General features: G+C 39.6%; 3 protein-coding genes across 8 annotated transcripts; all 3 read right to left on the minus strand.

Annotated features, from left to right (window-relative positions):
• Positions 1 to 976: 976 nt before the first annotated feature.
• Positions 977 to 2,425, minus strand: LOC116161522. Of its 2 annotated transcripts, none has more exons than XM_031474883.1 (2): positions 2,321 to 2,425; positions 977 to 2,263 (listed from the first exon to the last, which is right to left on the minus strand). In XM_031474883.1, the coding sequence occupies exon 2, from the start codon at positions 2,227 to 2,229 to the stop codon at positions 979 to 981; it is 1,251 nt and encodes a 416-aa protein (XP_031330743.1). In that variant the 5' UTR covers positions 2,230 to 2,263; positions 2,321 to 2,425; the 3' UTR covers positions 977 to 978. The 2 variants fall into 2 exon arrangements, with proteins under 2 accessions (XP_031330743.1, XP_031330744.1); XM_031474884.1 differs by having other exon boundaries at positions 2,329 to 2,421.
• Positions 2,426 to 2,593: 168 nt separating this feature from the next.
• LOC116161523 (putative fatty acyl-CoA reductase CG5065) lies at positions 2,594 to 16,251 on the minus strand. 5 transcript variants are annotated; one of them, XM_031474887.1, is made up of 9 exons: positions 16,033 to 16,251; positions 4,110 to 5,258; positions 3,801 to 4,059; positions 3,505 to 3,753; positions 3,319 to 3,458; positions 3,169 to 3,278; positions 2,931 to 3,119; positions 2,812 to 2,879; positions 2,594 to 2,765 (listed from the first exon to the last, which is right to left on the minus strand). In XM_031474887.1, the coding sequence occupies exons 3-7, from the start codon at positions 3,990 to 3,992 to the stop codon at positions 2,944 to 2,946; spliced, it is 867 nt and encodes a 288-aa protein (XP_031330747.1). In that variant the 5' UTR covers positions 3,993 to 4,059; positions 4,110 to 5,258; positions 16,033 to 16,251; the 3' UTR covers positions 2,594 to 2,765; positions 2,812 to 2,879; positions 2,931 to 2,943. The 5 variants fall into 5 exon arrangements, with proteins under 5 accessions (XP_031330747.1, XP_031330749.1, XP_031330748.1 ...); XM_031474889.1 differs by having other exon boundaries at positions 3,505 to 3,735; positions 3,801 to 4,045; positions 4,104 to 5,258; XM_031474888.1 differs by having other exon boundaries at positions 2,817 to 2,879; positions 3,801 to 4,045; positions 4,104 to 5,258.
• On the minus strand, positions 7,814 to 8,668 carry LOC116161524. The gene is made up of 3 exons (XM_031474890.1): positions 8,329 to 8,668; positions 8,144 to 8,275; positions 7,814 to 8,089 (listed from the first exon to the last, which is right to left on the minus strand). Exons 1-3 carry the CDS (start codon positions 8,381 to 8,383, stop codon positions 7,935 to 7,937), a joined length of 342 nt encoding a protein of 113 aa, XP_031330750.1. The 5' UTR covers positions 8,384 to 8,668; the 3' UTR covers positions 7,814 to 7,934.
• Positions 16,252 to 17,883: the final 1,632 nt, after the last annotated feature.

Below are 17,883 nucleotides of genomic sequence, written 5' to 3' on the forward strand. Positions count from 1 at the left end.
AAAAATCCCCATTAATTTTTGCTAGTGCTAGACACTTGTGGCGTTCAAAGAGCTTAACATGAGCCCCCCCGTACTTGACGCCTTGGCAAACAGAGACCAGGTATCCTATATACTGCGCCAGATCACGAATTTTGCATTGAGACTTAGACCGGAGAGTTTTACTCCAAATCTTTATTTTTTTCCCTCTTTTCTGCAGGTAAAGAAATTTTCAATAGTTCTGAGTCTAATAAAAACCCCAGAAATCTAATGGTTTGACTGGGGTTCAAATGACTTTTCTTAACGTTTATAGAAAACCCTAAAGACTTCAAAAAATTTACGGTTACCTTAGTGTCATGTAAGGAGCCTTCATACGAAGAATTGAATAACAGAAAGTCATCCAGATAACACACACAAATAATGTTTTTAGATCGAAGCCATTGTGTAACAGGTCTCATTAGTTTTGTGAACACATAAGGGGCTGAAGCCAACCCAAAAGGCAAACATGCAAATTCATACAGATCGTGATTAAATTGAAACCTCAAGAACTTTCTAAATTTTGGGTCAATGGCTATATGGAAGTAGGCATCTTTAATATCAATAGTTGTGAACCAACACCCTTTTTTGACAAGCCTTAAGGCCGTTCGAATGTCTTCCATTTTAAAATGAGATGTTTGTAAAAAGGAATTAAGATGTTTTAAATTAAGTATGAATCGTTTACCGCCATCAGATTTATCAGCCAAAAAGATATTAGAAATAAAATGCCCTGGACAAGGACTGCACTTGCTTATCGCATTTAAATTGAGTAAAGACTTAATTGCCTCATGCATAGCAGTGTCTTTAGTCGTCCAGGTCTTTGTTGGGGGTACTTGCTCTAGACTAGGTGAACTACAAAATGGCAAGGCATAGCCTTTAATCCATTTCAGTATTACGGGATTTGAAGTAATCAACACCATTTGTCATAGAAAAGTGAGAGCCTACCACCAATTGGGCTTACCTGCTCTATCGTCTGTATTTCCCCTGCTTCTGATGGGACTGCTGGCCTCGGAATGATCTCGACTGTCCCTTTTGACGAGTCGGGCCGTAACGGTTTAAAGAACGCTGGTCTTTCGCTGATGTGAACACAGGCTTCAAACGAATTCGCCCAGAGTTCCTACCACCTCTGTATGAAGCTGAGAATTGCAAAGGAGTAGCCGCCTTTAATTCCTTTCCTGCGTTCTGTAGAGACTTAGCTTCCCTGACGCTCTCTGAAACATCTGATCCAAAAAGGAAATCTCCTGGTTTAGTTCTCCCTAGAACCTCCCTAATGTTTTTGTTAAGGGTTGGTAAAATCAAATTACGCCTAGAGTCAGAGATGTCGTGAAAGGTGTGCGCCAGTAAACGACTAGCATCACCCAAAGGGGCTACAATTTCATCACGTAACTTTTTTGGAATAGGATTGTCATTCAGCAAAGCTGTCAAAGACTTTCCCATAGCTCCCAAAACAGTTGCGAGTTTCGTTTGGATACTTTTATTAAAATTGTCCCGAGCCACCCGATCGTTGGCCAAAATTGCTAAAACTTCGGGATTTAGCTTAGGTGAGTTAAGTGTCGGACAGTTCTCCGGGACTGCATAACGTTGAGTTAAGGAAAGTAAATTTTCCTGCGAAAGGCCATTTGTTACAATGTAGTTCCACCTTGAGGAAAGTGCCTCATGTAAACAGTCCGCCTTAACTGGAGTACTAGGGCAATCATTTCCTAAAACGTCTCCAAAATCATCAAGGGCTAAAGAGCCGTCGTCGATGATGAGTACATTTTCTTCCAATTCGGTCTCAGGGCCGTTAGTCGAGTTCAAAGGAGCTCTAGGCTTTGGTCTACCATCCGCTCCGTGTAGGTCCTCAGCCTCACAGTGAGGAGAAAGACTTAAAGAAGTCTGGGATTTGTCACCTGCCCTTAAAGAAGGAGCAGGCGAAAGGCTTAACGAAGCCTCAGCAGACAAAGAACGTCTTCGTCTAAGATGCCTACTTGTTGATGGAACATCAGCAATGCTTAAGCTTTCAACGCTGCTGTAACTGCAATCAGAGCAGTCGCGTTTAGACCGGGAATCCGATCTTCTATTAATAGCAGGAAAAGGAGGCCGAGACTGCCTGTCATGGCCGCCGTCCACATTTTCCTTATCCTCTAAAAGTCTCTCAAGCCTACGAAGGCGTTTTCGTAGGTCGCTTTTTGACGTCCCCCTGCTCCTAGAGCGATGCCGCTTGTTGGACTTGCCCATGTGTAGTAAAAAATTACATACGGGCGAAAAAGGCCTAAAAATAATACCTATGGTTAATAAAAACCGCTAAAATAAAATCATTTAGTTATACTCAGATACCAAAATCGTCGAAACACGCAAGACAACGATGTGAATGTGAACACGAGCACGAGAAAGCGAAGAATGAATCACCTGACGCCTGGCGCGAGGAACGAAACGCAAGGTTAACTCAGTGGCGGCTCGGCGGCAGGGGCGAACTTCTATTTTTGTTTCCTTTTTGTGAAACCTTTCTTTAAATACTCGTGATATGAGTTCGAGCAAGCGAACTACATGGTATTCTATACAATGTCTTCGGATTGGATGTCGAAACTCATATTACGAGAGCTGTTTTCCAAAAAATGAAACGTTGCGATTCATTAAATAAACCACAGGGAGAAAGAATAGCTGAATAAGACTCAATAGCATGTCGCTCTTGGAGAAGATAAGGAAACGATTGAAGAACCTCTCACTTGCTGGTATTATTGAGTCGTACTTCTGCAGAAGCTGTCGATGGCGACCTGGTGAACACGCAATTAGAAATTGGCATGTCTCGATCATTCTTACCCCACGTTATCGGATTCTGATTGCTGCTCACGCAATTAAAAATACGAACTTCGGGGTTTTCCACTTTCCTGCAAATGACGTGTATTCGAAATTATGAAATATGGATAACAGATAATCACCAGGTTGTTCCCATCAACCATCCGGCCGCAAGTGATTTACGACATAATCCACGGGGACCATGTCGACTACGTCCTTAGAGCTACACTTTGTGGTATGCCATAATCCCAAGCTGACTGATGAGCAATACGCGAAAAACCAGTCGGGCGAATTTGACCAATCGCCGTTCGGTTCTGAGCACGGAGGTAAAACTGCAAACGTATAATGCGAGCTGCATTGATTTACAAACTAAAGGGTTACCTAACGAGGGACGAACGATTGCTATTGGTAGATTTCTGCCCTTTCTTCGAAGTATGTCTTCCGCCACATTCTTAGAGAAGCTGTAGGTGTTGGGCCATTCCCCTAAAATTCTGCCGAAAGATTGCCGTGATTGATCCAGTACGTGCTTACTGAGGCGTAATTTTGCGTAATCCACTGTCATCGGTGTGATCTACCATTTCTATCAGCTGATCACTGTCCACAAAACTGGGGGAGAGTGTCTCATTCATGTTGGCGACTTGCGAGAAAGCAGTTGACACGTAGACCACTGACTAAGGCACTAAAACTTGCATTTGTTCAAGGCCAACAAAGGCTCACCTTTAAATTTTGCATTAATCGGCAGATACCAATAAGGCTATCAACTCCTTTAACATTTATAAGAACAGCATTTCGAAGCTTGTCCGTAAACTTCACCGTCGCCGCTACGTGAAAAATGCAGTTCACCTCACTCACAACCTTTCCCAAATCATCCTCGTCCAAACCGAGCTTCTCCAATTGCAGGTCGCCTTTTAAAACCTCGAGTTTGAGTAAAAGTTGAGGATCGCTCTTCTTCAGTCCATTGTAGACCTGTAAGTTGAGCATTAAAGTCTTACCAATCGACTGTGGGAAACTACCGGATTCGTCAGGAGGTCGACCAGTCGATCGGCGCCATTTTTTGTTCCTTTGCCTCGAATAAGCAGGTAGACCTTCTTTACCTTGGGACACGATCTGAGCAATTTTTCGATGAGGTAGTTGCCCACAAGTCCGGTCGCTCCAGTAATCAAAATGGTCGAGTCTGCGTAAAAGCTTTGGATTTGGGTGGCCATGCTTGGACGTGTGGTTTAATAGTATCAATTGCGTATGTGAATTAGCCTTGTTGCTGAATGCAAAGTGCTTGAATTTTAATGGGTACACTATGAATAGCTTTAGTATCTTACCGTCACCTTGATGAGAAATTGGTTTTCATTTCCTGTATATACCTAAGTTTGCCTTGAGCACCATGTCACAGTAACTTGATAAGCGCACGCACGATTTCCATCGTCTATTTTGAAATTGAAGTCTGGACATTGATACCTATGCTAACTAAAAGAGTGTTCCCTACATCAGCCTAGATTTTAACCTCCATTACCACACCTATACCATTTTACAGACAATCACGCTCACTTTGGAATTAATCTACAAAACATGTCTCTTTTATTAGTGTGGTCATTGTTTTAAACAATGGTGTAGCGTTGGCGCACGCGTTCAAGGGTTTCTAGATCCAATCAAAACAAAACAATGGAGATTTCCTCAGGTGCGTGAAGTTAGCACGATAATGGAAGCACAAACGAAATGTATTGTTCCAATCGTTTGTGCTGGATTGTGCACGAAAAAGTAACCCAACACGTCCACCCCTTTTTGAGGTACAGGGTCTCGTTTCCGTGTCAACTTCATTCCACTGTCCCTACTAACGGAATGTTTTGTAACAAATCGTTACTGCTTGGGTGATGCACGGACCATGTGGCGAAAAAATAGGCGAGCTTCTTGCAAGGATCACGATAAGGGACAGTGGCTTTGTACAAAATATTTTGTTCCGAACCCACCTTACTTTAATCTGATCCGCTCGCTTAAATCCCAAAATTTCGCATTGGGTTTCCCTGCTATTAACGGCTATTCTTAAAGCGTGTTTCGGAAATGAAAGTGAGTCCACTACGACCCAACGTCAGCAATCCCTGATACAATTCCACAAGTTCCCAATAAAGCGCGATGCAGTTTTCTAAAGGTTGACCGGGTCAAGGGGTAGTTTTAGACACTGTATGATTAAGGTAAAGTATATTTGTATTCAGTTCAGATCGTGCTCGGCTTTAATTATTTAAGTTACTCCCGCACCAATGTCAATAAAAGATATAAATCTAACATTTTAATGCTCCTTCCTGGTATTCTTTATTCATTGCGAAACTCGTTTAAAAATGCTTGTGCTTTGCGCTAATCCAAGCGAGTTGGAAGAATTGCGTCGGTCCCGTATCGGTTTTTCTGGTGGGCAAAATACTGGTTGAAATGCTCTGCGGACACTATCCAAGCCCTGTGGATGGAGGCGAACCGTCCTGTTGCACCTACAAACAATTTAAATGAAAAGCACAAATTAGCACAAAATGAGCACAAAATTATAGTAAAAGAAAATTTGGAAAGTATCGATGTTCACACTCCAGCGTGAAGTTGTAGTGTCATCAGAGAAAGTTGAATTACTCATTAACCTGATGAGCACAAAATTTTAAATTAGCAGCTAAATTAGAACAAAATGAGCACAAAATTACGGCAAAAGAAAATTTTGAAAATAATGTTGACACTCCGGCGTGAAGTTAGAGTGTAATCAGAAAAATTGAATTACTCATTAACTTGATGAGCACAAAATATTAAATTAGCGGCACAAATTAGCACAAAATGAGCACAAAATTATAGTAAAGGAAAATTTGGAAAGTATCGATGTTCACACTCCAGCGTGAAGTTGGAGTGTCATTAGAAAAAGTTGAATTACTCATTATCCTGTTGAGAACAAAATTTTAAATTAGCAGCACAAATTAGCACAAAATTAGGACAAAATTAGAGTAAAAGAAAATTTTGGAAATATCGATGTTGACACTCCAGCGTGATGTTGGAGTGTCATCAGAAAAAATGAATTACTCATTAACCTGATGAGCACAACATTTTAAATTTACACAAAATGAGCACAAAATTATAGTAAAAGAAAATTTTGAAACTATCGATGTTGGCACTCAAGCGTGAAGTTGGAGTGTCATCAGAAAAGGTTGAAATTCGCATTAATCTGATGAGCACAAAATTTTATATTAGCAGCACAAATTAGCACAAAATTATGAGATACTTGGAACTGAATTCCTTTCAAGTCGGGACTCCTACTTCACGGACCCGCGTTTAAAATCACTTTTTTGGGGATCAAGTCTCAAGAGAATGAAGAATGATGAATCTTTTATACAGTTTGCTATCATTCAAAACATTTTTCTATGTGCTTCTGATACTTGTACAGATTTCAAGTGCGCTTCCTAGCACCACAATACTTCTCTATGTTTCCTTTTTAATATTTTTCTAAAAATGTACCGCTTTTCTGGTAACCTAGTATCAGGGAACTATAAAATATAAGAACCACATTATCACTCTTTGCTCTGTTTCAATGTTTTTTTAACCAAAAAACGAAAAAAAATAAATGCGCTTAGTACCGCCTTTCTGTGTGCTAAAAAATGTTTTTGGTAGTATTTGCAACCGCCTCCTCTGCTCCTTAGGATCCCCCAACTACCTATTTCTGTTACTTTCCAATATTTTTTAGAAGCGTTAGCAAAAAATTAATTAAATTTCATTTTTTTGCACCCCTTCTTAGGGATTATTTATCAGGAGATTATAAAATAATAAATCCCTTGTAACGTTTGCGATCATCAAATTTCTTTGTTTCTACACTATTGATAATTTTATAAAATTATAGTGTGGTGAATACCTTAATCCCCTTTCTCTGTGCCCAATACGGCCATCCTGAGAATGGAGTATCAGGAGGGAGTAAATGTAAATTCCCCAATTCCATGTAACGCTTTGGATAATCCAATTTGTAAGTGTTAAGTATCGAAAAATTTTAAGAATCTAAGTTCTTAATGCATTTGCAATCACCCAATATCTTAATTTCTGTACTCCTGATAATTTTGCATAGTGTCCCTAATGAACAATAAATCAAATTTTCTTATCTGTGCGCCCAATGCCACTTTCCTGGCGATTCAGTATCAGAAGGACATAAAATAGAGGCTCCTAAATAGTTTGCAACATTTGGGAACCTCCAGTATCGTAATTTTGATTTATGTGCGCCTAATACCACCTTAATCAAGGTGAGTTTCTTAGAATCACACTACGATTCTGTGTGCTTTTTCAATATCTCCTAAAAGCGTAAATGAAAACATAAAATTACGTATCTGTGCTCCTGGTACCGAATTTAGAAGTATTAAGTATAAGGAAAAATAAAAGCAAAGTTTCTCGTGACGTTTGCTATCATACACTATTCACATGCTTTCTCCCCGCAGAAGAGTACTCAGCACTCTGATGGTAGCCTTTGAGAAAAGGTATCTCTGTATAGTGGAGGGTACGTATGGAGAGCTCTTATACTCTGTATACTCTTTTTTATGCTTCTTTTATCTACTTCACCTTCCTGTGCTTCTCTCTTCTGTTCCTTTCCTCTGCATCACGTTAATGTTTCTCTGTTCCACCTTCGTATGCTTTTCTTCCTTTTGCACTTCTTTCGCTGATTCCTTTTCTTCTTCATTATACTTTTTCGCTTTAATTTCTTCTACTTCCTTTAACCTGATGAGCACTTAGCAGCACAAAAATGAAACTGACATTTATTATTCTACAGTCACAATTTGTCATGACAAGGTATATTGATCATACAATCAAACCATTTTTTAGCTCCAATATGGCGGATTATGATAAGTTGTCGCCACTGTTCTAATACAGTCACTGTAGTCGCAACTGTCCTAATACAGTCACTGTAGTGTATTCGAGCTGCATTATCGTCCATCAACAACTGCCATTACTGCTGACATTGTTACCAGGGGGCCCTACTGTGAGGTTGACAGACGGCTAGCCAGGTATAGCCAGAGGATAGCTCTTTTTCGGCAAGTGGTGGTCAAGACTTTATTATAGAACAGGATATAAAATACAATTGTGGTACAAGTCTTAATTTCAAAATCGAACTAGGATATCGTAAACTACACTATGACATGCTGTTTTGTCGCACACTACTCTCCCGGGCACTTCGGTTCCCAATCTTGTTCGTCGTTGCAGAAACTGCGACTGTCGCAAGAAGAACAGTCTTTAGAGTTAGGTATGCTGTCGCACGGATTGGTATAATAACTTGCTCTGTATGCGCATCTCCTTACAGTATAGTTACTCGCTATAGAAAATGTGTACATATTATCTTACAACACTTAAAATTAGTTTGACTTACTTGTATCGACATATTTCACACAGCTGGAGTGAGGTTGGTCATATGGAGCAGAGCACGCCTTATCATAACCATTCCTACATGTTATACAGTCGTTGCCCTTGGCACCGCTGCAGGTGGCGCACTTTCTTAAATCTGTTTTAGAGAGACTAGAGCAGTAATTTTTAATTACCCAGCAGAAAACATACATGCCGAAACAACGAAGCACAGGGAAAGGCCAACTAACAAAATCTTGATGTGCATGTTGATGATGACTGGCGAGAAACTACGACGCCTCTTCCAAAGTGATGCGGTTATTTATACTTCTTCAAAAGCGGGCTAAGTACCTGTATATAGATAAACGGTACCTATCATGAAAATAAGATAATGATTAGTTCGTAAAGTGTTGTGTTTATCAATTTGTTCTAATGACGCGCAAGGTTTGGAACGTCTCACATTTCATCAACAGTTACGTAATGTAATTCCTTACGCAACTGAGTTAGGTAACGCTCGGACAACCATTACGTATACTTCACAATGACGTTCGTCTACCGCATTGTTTATAGTACATTTCGGGGTTTTAACACGCAGTTTTCTTGAAAATACGCGTGAAGTTACCCCCCCCCCCAACATTAAAATAATGAAACGTCAAATACTTACTTCGTTTCCACACTGATTGCACATTTAGGCACACTACGATTTTTCGTTTGCACATTTCTCGAAAAAAAGATATTCAAAAAACAGTTGGGGGGGGGGGCAACTTCACGATTTTATCCCCCCCCCCAAATTAAAATGACGGAACGCCATTATTTCCCTTGTTTGCACATTGATTGCACATGTAGTCACACTTCGATTTAAGACGCGGTGAACATATGAAGTAAATTCATGTTTATTATATTGGAACAATTCACCGGAATTAAGTTCACTTATTTGTTACTATATAAAGTGTAATTATACTTATTTTCACCCCTTTCTTCAACCTGGAGCCCTTCTCTCCTTTCTCAAATTCTGTACTGTTCTTACAGGCTTCCTTGTCCCGGATTACCACATTAAAAGGGCTCGTGGTGGCGGTATTCGGGAGTCATGTAGTCTGAAATCCTGTACTCAAGAATGTTTAATTGTCGTACAACTCCCTAAGTGTTTTGCACCTTTGTGTAATCCCACCTCACTTTGGAGCAATCTGATTTCTCCACGTCGCCGGTGCAAACTCCGTAGAAGATCCTTCGAATGTGACCGTTAAACCGTTAAAATTCCACAAAAAAAATCAGTTCAATGCCATGCACCTAGAAACCTGATTTTAACCAGCCGTTACTGTTAGCGATCCGAAAAAATCTGTTCGTCTATTTTTGATTGGAAAAGTGGGTCTTCGACTCGAAAATGTTCCTTCGCCTATATTTTACCAATCGTAAATCAAAGGCATTCCTTCGAATCGAAAGTTTTTGTTCGTCACGAGGAGTGCCGGTGATTTAATATGCTTTTACTCGAAGTTAAACTGCTAATTCTTTACTATCCGGATTGATTTCACTCACGTTCCAGTTCTCGAGTTACAACCGCAAATCTTCACACATACACATGAAGATATTTCTCGCAACGCCGCTAAAAATGTCGTCAGGGTATCAATTTTTTCACACACTGGTATTTGCGCGTGGTCGCTCTTGACATTGAGCATTTCTACTAGAAATAAACCAAGAATATACCCAAATACGTGCTTGCTCGCGAAAATCAGCTTAAAACGAACGCTCTTCCACTTCTCTCGTTATTCGAATCTCGCCCGTTAGAAGTTCTGAAACGGGACCCATTTTCTGAACGCAACAACCTCGACTAGCATACCTTCTTAAACGAATAATAAACCTGCATTTTCGTCACGTGCTCGACCTTAAACACAACGGAACGAAACTCTTTCCCCATTACGTTTCTTGTTATCACTTGTTACCTATCGCCTTTTTTATGTTCGCTATGAAGCGGTAAAGTTTATCAAAATACAAATTCACACAAATTCAAAATTTTAGTAACCGTCGAAGCGATCACCTGTTAAGAGCGTAAAGGCCAATAAAACATCTGAAAGGTTGGTATAGTCCTGAAGGCTCTTATGGACAAATACTTTGCACTGTGTATGTATTAAAAAAAAATTTTAAAAAACCCATTCAGGTTTGTTGCAGATTTCTGAAGCCAAATGTCTTTAGGGGGCTCTTGAAAATACCTGGAAAACGCTTGAAGATTCTCTCTAAAAGAATACGATATTACAAGTAGACATTCAATTTCTCAAAGCGGCTTTCAAAGCTCTAAAATGCACTTGCCCTCATTTGATCTTAAACATTTTTTAGCACCTCCCTCATTGCTTCTAGTAAATATTTCATGTGTCTGTTCCAACGAAGAAAGGTGGAGGGGGGGGAGGGAGGGGGGAGTAATCGGACCGACCAATCGAGGTGCATGAGATGCTTGGTAAGCTGCAATAGAGTGGATCGAAACTCAAGCTGTTTTAACTGCGGCGAAGAAGGTCACGCGGTCAAAGACTGTAAAACTGTCAGTCAAGGAGGAAGAGAGCGGTGCAGACATAGGGTCCTTTTGTGTATTGAATGAGGAAAATTCATTTATATCCATATCGTTCGAAAAAACCACGCCCAGAAAAAAACTAGCCAGTAGAGATTTCATCGAAGTGAAGTTTGCCGACGGATGACTAACTTACAGCTTCATTGTTTCATTTTTCTGGATTATTATCGTTGTTACGAGATTCGTTGCCACATCGACAGCATATTCTATAGAAGGACAGTATGTCTATGAGGTCCAGTGGTATTTATTTATGTCAAATTAAGGGTTGCCTTTCTTTAAGAAAAATCGCCGTGAATTATTTTTGATTGAAGAATAGGAACACACGAAGTATACGGATGGTTGAAAAGAAAAAGATGGAAAATCGTGGATAGAGATTAACCGTTCGAACTGCCGTATCTCTTCCTGAGTGTTTACGTGCTTGCATATTGACAGTAGATAAAAGCAATAAATAGCAAAACGATTACTTTAAGTATCTAAAAAACAGAAAAAACGATATGAATTCATAACGTTCAGATTACAGTAGTTACGCATCCAAACAAATGAAATGAAGTTTTTGAAAATCAAAACTCGGTCACAATTAGTAATGCTTTAGTTCATAACAATAGACCAAATATAAGGAAAAATTATTCGAATCAAGGTACAGAGGCCGATGTTTATAAGTACCGGAACCAACTGACGAATTACTCCGAGTCAAACTGCCGAAGCACTGCTGTGACGTCACAGAGGACGCCACCTACTTATGCCTCATTGGCCGAAGGGACCGTTACGTAACCACCAGCATGCGCCTCATTTGCATTCAGCATCAGTCTACTGCGCATGTGCAAATCGTTAAAAAAAAATGACTAAACTGAACCTTAGAATTTCGCATGAGAAATAACGTGAGATTTTGAGCAAAAGAGATACAAAGATGAAGGGAAATGCAGATATGAACAAACAGGAGACAAAGCGCAGTTTCTTAACCGAAATAGCTTTTGTTTTTACATCACCAATGGATATATTTCTTGCAGACGTCTCAATCGCCCTTTGCGAGTACCCTCTTCCGACAATCCGTTCTTGAGGTATAAGGGAATATATCCGATCACGATAAGAGGTCGAGGAAGAGGGCTATGGTTGGTAGAAATTAATTCCTTTCGTTGAGACCTTTCATTAGAGTAGCATGAAGGATAAAACTGGTTGCACCCCCCCCCTCTCCCTCCACCCCGTACTATGATAAGAGAACAGAAAGAAGGGCAGTAGTTGGTAAAAAACGGTTCCTTTCGTTGAGGCCTTTAATTAGGATACAATGAGAGATAAAATTAATTTGTAACCCCCGCCCCCTCAGTCCCCGCCGCCCACTGATCTCGAAAAAGAGTCACACGGGAAAGTTATAGTTTGTACAAACCAATTTATTTCGATGAGACCTTTCATTCGAATACCATGATGAGTAGAACATGTGTTTACCCCCCCCCCCCCCCAATTTTCAAAAGTTTAACTTGGCACCACTAAAGGTATGCATATGCAAAATCTGAGACCAATTGGTTGTGGTATGTACAAGTGATGCACGTTTTACTTTCAAAAACAGCATCTCAGGAAATAATTCGTGGGGGGGGGGGGGGCCTTTTAGACAGCGAAATTTGGTGACCGCCTGGCACACCTTAAAGGTATAGGCGACCATTCCCCTAGAAGTAGTCCGAAACGGCAGAAGTGGGTCCGGACGGACGGACAAAACGTAAACTTTTTTTAATTCTTAAAAAATACGCTAAAAAATACCGTTGAGACTTGGAGAGAGCACAGAGACGGAGTGGAAAAACATGAAGGAGAGTAGTAAACGGTAAATGATGGGGAAGAGAGAGATAACGGAAAATAGTGGTAGAACAAAGAGTGTATAATAAGAAAGAAACCGATACAGAAGAATGGTGAAAAGAGAAGGAAATGGAGAGATAGAAGACAGGGAATTGAGAAAACAGAATAAAAACATAATGAGTGGGAGACAAATACAAATAAATACGGGAAACAGCACTTTATAAAGGTATTACAAGGAAAGCAAGGGAGAAGAGTGATAGAGAACGAAGGAAGAGCGAGATGTCAAGAGAAAAATGGAAAAGCGACGTGGAGGAATAAAATAACGGACGAGGAATAGATTTTCCCCACAGGAACAAGGAGAAGCTGAGGAATCTAATAAATAAGGTACGGGAGGAGGAGGAGGAGTACTGGAAAAATGGAAAGAAGTGCCGATTTACAAAAGAGGTGGCAAAGATGCGTGCAGAATGTGTTGAATGAAAGGCTAGGAAGAGAAGGGAATGTTAGAGAAAATACAAATGGGATTCAGATGAGAGAGCGAAAGTCATGATCGATTGTATATCTACATGGACTGGACTCGTTAAAAAGGAAAGAGATAAAGTACGAAACATGATGGAGGATGGGAAAATAGAAAAAGAGCATAATCAAGAAGTTATATGGAGAGGCAGGAAGTAGGGCAAGGATACGAAGGAAGTAAAATGGTGAGAACAAAAAAAATTATGAAAGAAAAGGAAACGAATGAGCAGAGGTTGAGAGGAGTAGATCAATAGGGTAAAGGACTAAAGAAGAACTTGACCAAGGTACACAAGTGCAGCGACAGAGATAAAAAAAATGGAGAATTCACGAAGAAACAGCAGGTACGAGGAGCTAATCTCGGAAAATCTCAAAATAATAGCGATATTTGGATGTGGAAGGAAGAAGAAAGAAAATGCAGATTATGTGAAGCGAAAAGGGAGGAAACGAGGTAGAAGGAACAAGAGAAATCAGAAAAGAAATACTGGGCGAGAGACGAAGAGGCTAATAATAGAAAAAAGGGGCAGAAAAATAACAAAAATATCGCACCTCAGTTGAAGTTCCATTGAAAAGGTATAGAGGGGGCTTTAATCCGCTTCCGACCCTTTTCACTTTTATTTACCGTAAACTTTGCGGAGAATTTTTGTCGCTCAAAAATAAGATTTCTGAAAAAATGTTTAAATTCCGAACCACTTTACGTCTCTCTAATGTTTCGAACCCGAATTATAGCTGAGCTCTTCTACAGTTCAAAACCGAATCTCTTCTGTTTAATCCCCTCTGCTAATTTTAATCTATCCCAGCACCCACGAAATTGCGATAACTAATTAAGTCAGCCATTCCTAATCACGAATTCAACTGATTCGTTTCGATCAACGAATTAGGCGAGCGCTAGTATCATAACTCAAAACCTCGCGAGCGTTCACGTTCACGTTTGATATCGAGTTCACAAGAAACTTGAATATCATTATCACCTTGATAAGCAAGCAACTTTAGGACTTTAAACGGTGAGCAAATTTTAGACATTGACCGGTAACCAACCTTTGGACTTTGAACGTCGATCTACCTTTGAACTTTGAACGGTTTTGGTAGTTTTAGTATCGTCATTGGTTGACCTTTAAGTCAGTCAGTTTTGTTGCGCTGAATGTGTGTAATTCTAATGTAATGACGTTTTCGCTCAATGTATGGGAGGATGCAAATGTAACTCCTTCTCTTGGGACAGAAGTCAATATATCACAGGGACATATTGTAAATTGTCTCTACCTTTTGGTGAAATAATGATTGTAACAAATTTGGTATCGTTGAAAAGAGCATTCCTTGGGCAACGAGAATCAACCAAAATATAGTTAATTTGGTCGAATCCTTCTCCGCCAGGGGGCTAGTTTTGACACTATGATCCAAAATCCTAAAAAAATCAAATGGAATGATATGACTTTTTCTTTATTTTGCGTTTCCCAGGTACTCGCAGTGAGATCATTTTGACACTCTGAATGCCCGACATCTAGATTTACTAAAATGTTGGAATGATCCTCCTCTAATTGGAACAGCCACTACATGAAGCAGCGTGACCAGGACCGGATCTACATATTTTCTGCCCATGGGCCCCTCGAAATCGCCGCCCCCCCCCCTTTCCACTCCAACCAATTAAAAGCATTTTATGCCCTAACCGAAATTTATTTCTAAAAATATGCAATATTTTTTACTCTACAAAAAAGTCTTTTCTTTCTCCTAATTTGCTCAAATTGATTTAATTAGTGGTAAAAACATGTTTTAGATTAATTATGAGATTTATAAAGTGTTACTGAAACAGAGTATCTGTAGTTTGAATTACAGTCAAACAACTTTTTAATTTTTAGAGAACTGTACTCCTTTTTTTAAATAAAAAAGGCATCAATTTCAGATAACGCTTATTTTCCAGTTTAAACAATGAAATCCAATATACAAACATCTGAATCGTGTTATTAAGCCCCCCAGGTACATTATGAAATTGATAAAAATGGCTAGAAGGCACCTTAATTAAGCGTTTTCAACAAAAACATTTGCGGGAGAAGCCCTAAATATTCCACAATCTTAATACAAAGCCGAAATGTGAGGTTATATGTTACACCATACACCAATTTCTTATGAGATTATGTTATTTTTCCACGATAGTACTGTAAAATTATTTCCCAAATTTGGTTGCCGCCCCTAAAAATTTGCCGCTGTATGCCCGGGCCCACATGGCGCCATACCAAATCCGGCTCTGAGCGTGACCCCAACGAAATCTGGATGCAACAGAACCCCATTCACAAAACTGATTAATCCCAAAGGATATCCAATTTTTAACCCTAGCTTGGAAACATTTCTCTTAACGCGCTTCAAGATATATCAAATTAAATTCACTCGCACGAACGGTTACAATGGGGGTTTACAGTATAGTTGAATTCCGCAATTCTAATTTAATAAGCGTGTACCTGAAACCATAAAACATTTTTTTGGACAGTAAAAGTTTATTTAAAAATAGAGGCTGATTAGCCAAAAAGTAATGAACATGTGCGGTTTTAAAGGTTTATTCAAAACGATATGATTGTGGCGGGCTCTGTGACGTAATAAGCCCGACCAATCAGCTCCTAGAACCATTCAGATGACATAACGACTTGGCAATATTGCAGGAGAATGGCATTTATAACTTGCGTCATCTGTCACAGGCACTTGTCACTTTCGTGCTAGATGCAGTTAAACATCCCTCTCAAAACGTCAAATGTGACAAACGTCAGACCCTCGCGTAAGGTTGCCAGCTCACTTCTACGTGATTGGTTGTAGGTTTGTGACGTATTTAGTCTGAAGCGTTTCAAATTCGGACTAAAAACACAGCTTTTCAATAATTTATTTTGGGTTTATTTTACTCGCAAATAAAAATTGAGGACACACGGGTCTTTTTATTTTTAATGTACTTTGTGGATCAGAAATAAAAAATGAAGGCGGGATGACCCCATTGGCAACGTTGGGTTTAACGTGAGCCCGCCCCCAAGAATAGTCAAGCTAGCTAGATTGGTCAAATTTTTTCGAATGTTATAAAAAAATTGCATATGTACCGCTTCATATGAAGAGTGAGCGCGAGTGGAATTATGGGCGACAACGAAACTCGTTTAAAAATGCTCGCGCTTTGCGATAATCCAAACGAGTTGGAAGAATTGCGTCGGTTCCGTATCGGTTTTTCTGGTGGGCAAAATATTGGTTGAAATGCGCTACGGACACTATCCTAACCCTGCGGATGGAGGCGAACCGTCCTGTTGCACCTACAAACAATTTAAATTAACAGCACTAATTAGCACAAAATGAGCACAAAATAATAGTAAAAGAAAATTTTGAAAATATTAATGTTGACACTCCATCAGAAAAAGTTGAATTACTCATGACCTGATGAGCACAACTGCACAACATTTTAAATTAGCAGCACAAATTAACACAAAATGAGCACAAAATTATATAAAAGAAAATTTTTAAAATATCGATGTTGACACTCCGGCGTGAAGTTTGAGAGTCATCAGAAAAAGTTGAATTACTCATTAACCTGATGAGCACAAGATTATAGTAAAAGAAAATTTTGAAGGTATCAATGTTGACACTCCGGCGTGAAGTTGGATTGTCATCAGAAAAAGTTGAATTACTAATTAAACTGATGAGCACAAAATTTTAATTAGCAGCACAAATTAGCACAAAATGAGCACAAAATTATAGTAAAAGAAAATTTTGAAAATATAAATGTTGACACTAGCGTGAAGTTGGAGTGTCATCAGGAAAAGTTGAATTACTCATTAACCTGATGAGCACCACATTTTAAATCAGAAGCACAAATTAGCACAAAATGAGCACAAATTTATAGTAAAAGAAAATTTTGTAAATATCATTGTTGACACTCCGGCGTGAAGTTGGGGTGTCATCAGAAAAAATTGAATTTCTCATTAACCTTATGAGCACAACATTTTAAATCAGCAGCACAAATTAGCACAAAATGAGCACAGATTTATAGTAAAAGAAAATTTTGAAAATATCAATGTTGACTCTCCGGCGTGAAAATTGGGTGTCATCAGAGAAAGTTGAATTACTCATTAACCTGATGATCACAAAATTTTAAATCAGCAGCACAAATTAGCACAAAATGAGCACAAAATTTAAGTCGACACTCCAACTTCACGGACCCGGATGTTACATAGACGATGAGACGGCACACCACATACTTTGTGAATGTTCCGCTCTAGCTAGTCCAACTGAAACGATCCATGCGGGGCAGGGGGGGGGGGGAACCTGGCCGAGGATGGATACGATTAGAGCCGTCCCCTTCCGTCATTCCTAGGCTCATCTCACGTGTGGGATGGCTTTGAGTGACGTGAAGGGGTCGAACGACTCTAGGCTAGAATTTGAGGCCTAGGTACGCGTGGCCTTCTTCCACAGTGTTTAGTATTGCCACAGATTTTGTATTTAATCTGTGGTATTGCCAATAAAAAGAATTCCTCGAATCGGTCTCGATGAAAAAGATAAAAGGATGATCCGCCTTCAAGTTCATTAGAGGTGTAAGGTGAGGTTCCGACTTTTCCCCACAGGAACCCTAGAAGAAGGTGCTCACTTTTTACCTGAAGCATGGCGGACGATGCGATTGCTCCTTTTTCGTTCACCTTCACGTGACTGTTTTTTCCTCTGTTAAAATTCCGCTCAACTTAATTCTTGTGCTAAACGCATCGTTAATTCCCGTAAACAAGTTGTACAGGGTGAGTCAACGATTGCGCGGAGTACCTTAATGCCTTGCAGATAAGATTTTTCCATAAAGTGCTTTTGTATTATGATATGGTTGAATATTCTCCACATTTTAAAAATATTTGGAATTATACAGGGTGCGCTCACAAAGTAGGGCGCCAAAATGGTACATTTTTTTAAATAGAACCCCT

The sequence above is a fragment of the Photinus pyralis genome, unplaced genomic scaffold, assembly GCF_008802855.1.
Source record: "Photinus pyralis isolate 1611_PpyrPB1 unplaced genomic scaffold, Ppyr1.3 Ppyr1.4_LG10, whole genome shotgun sequence".
Classification (NCBI taxonomy): domain Eukaryota; kingdom Metazoa; phylum Arthropoda; class Insecta; order Coleoptera; family Lampyridae; genus Photinus; species Photinus pyralis.

Excerpts from the sequence above, each read along its gene's own strand:
- LOC116161523 (XM_031474887.1), bottom strand. The coding sequence starts at position 3,992 with ATGGCCACCCAAATCCAAAGCTTTTACGCAGACTCGACCATTTTGATT. Across the intron at positions 3,754-3,800 it reads TCGACCTCCTGACGAATCCG|GTCTACAATGGACTGAAGAA; the intron begins GTAGTTTCCCAC and ends CTCAACTTACAG. Across the intron at positions 3,120-3,168 it reads AATCGTTCGTCCCTCGTTAG|TTTTACCTCCGTGCTCAGAA; the intron begins GTAACCCTTTAG and ends ATACGTTTGCAG.
- LOC116161522 (XM_031474883.1), bottom strand. The coding sequence starts at position 2,229 with ATGGGCAAGTCCAACAAGCGGCATCGCTCTAGGAGCAGGGGGACGTCA.
- LOC116161524 (XM_031474890.1), bottom strand. The coding sequence starts at position 8,383 with ATGCACATCAAGATTTTGTTAGTTGGCCTTTCCCTGTGCTTCGTTGTT. Across the intron at positions 8,276-8,328 it reads GTGCTTCGTTGTTTCGGCAT|ATTTAAGAAAGTGCGCCACC; the intron begins GTATGTTTTCTG and ends TCTCTAAAACAG. Across the intron at positions 8,090-8,143 it reads TGTGAAATATGTCGATACAA|CGAGTAACTATACTGTAAGG; the intron begins GTAAGTCAAACT and ends CATTTTCTATAG.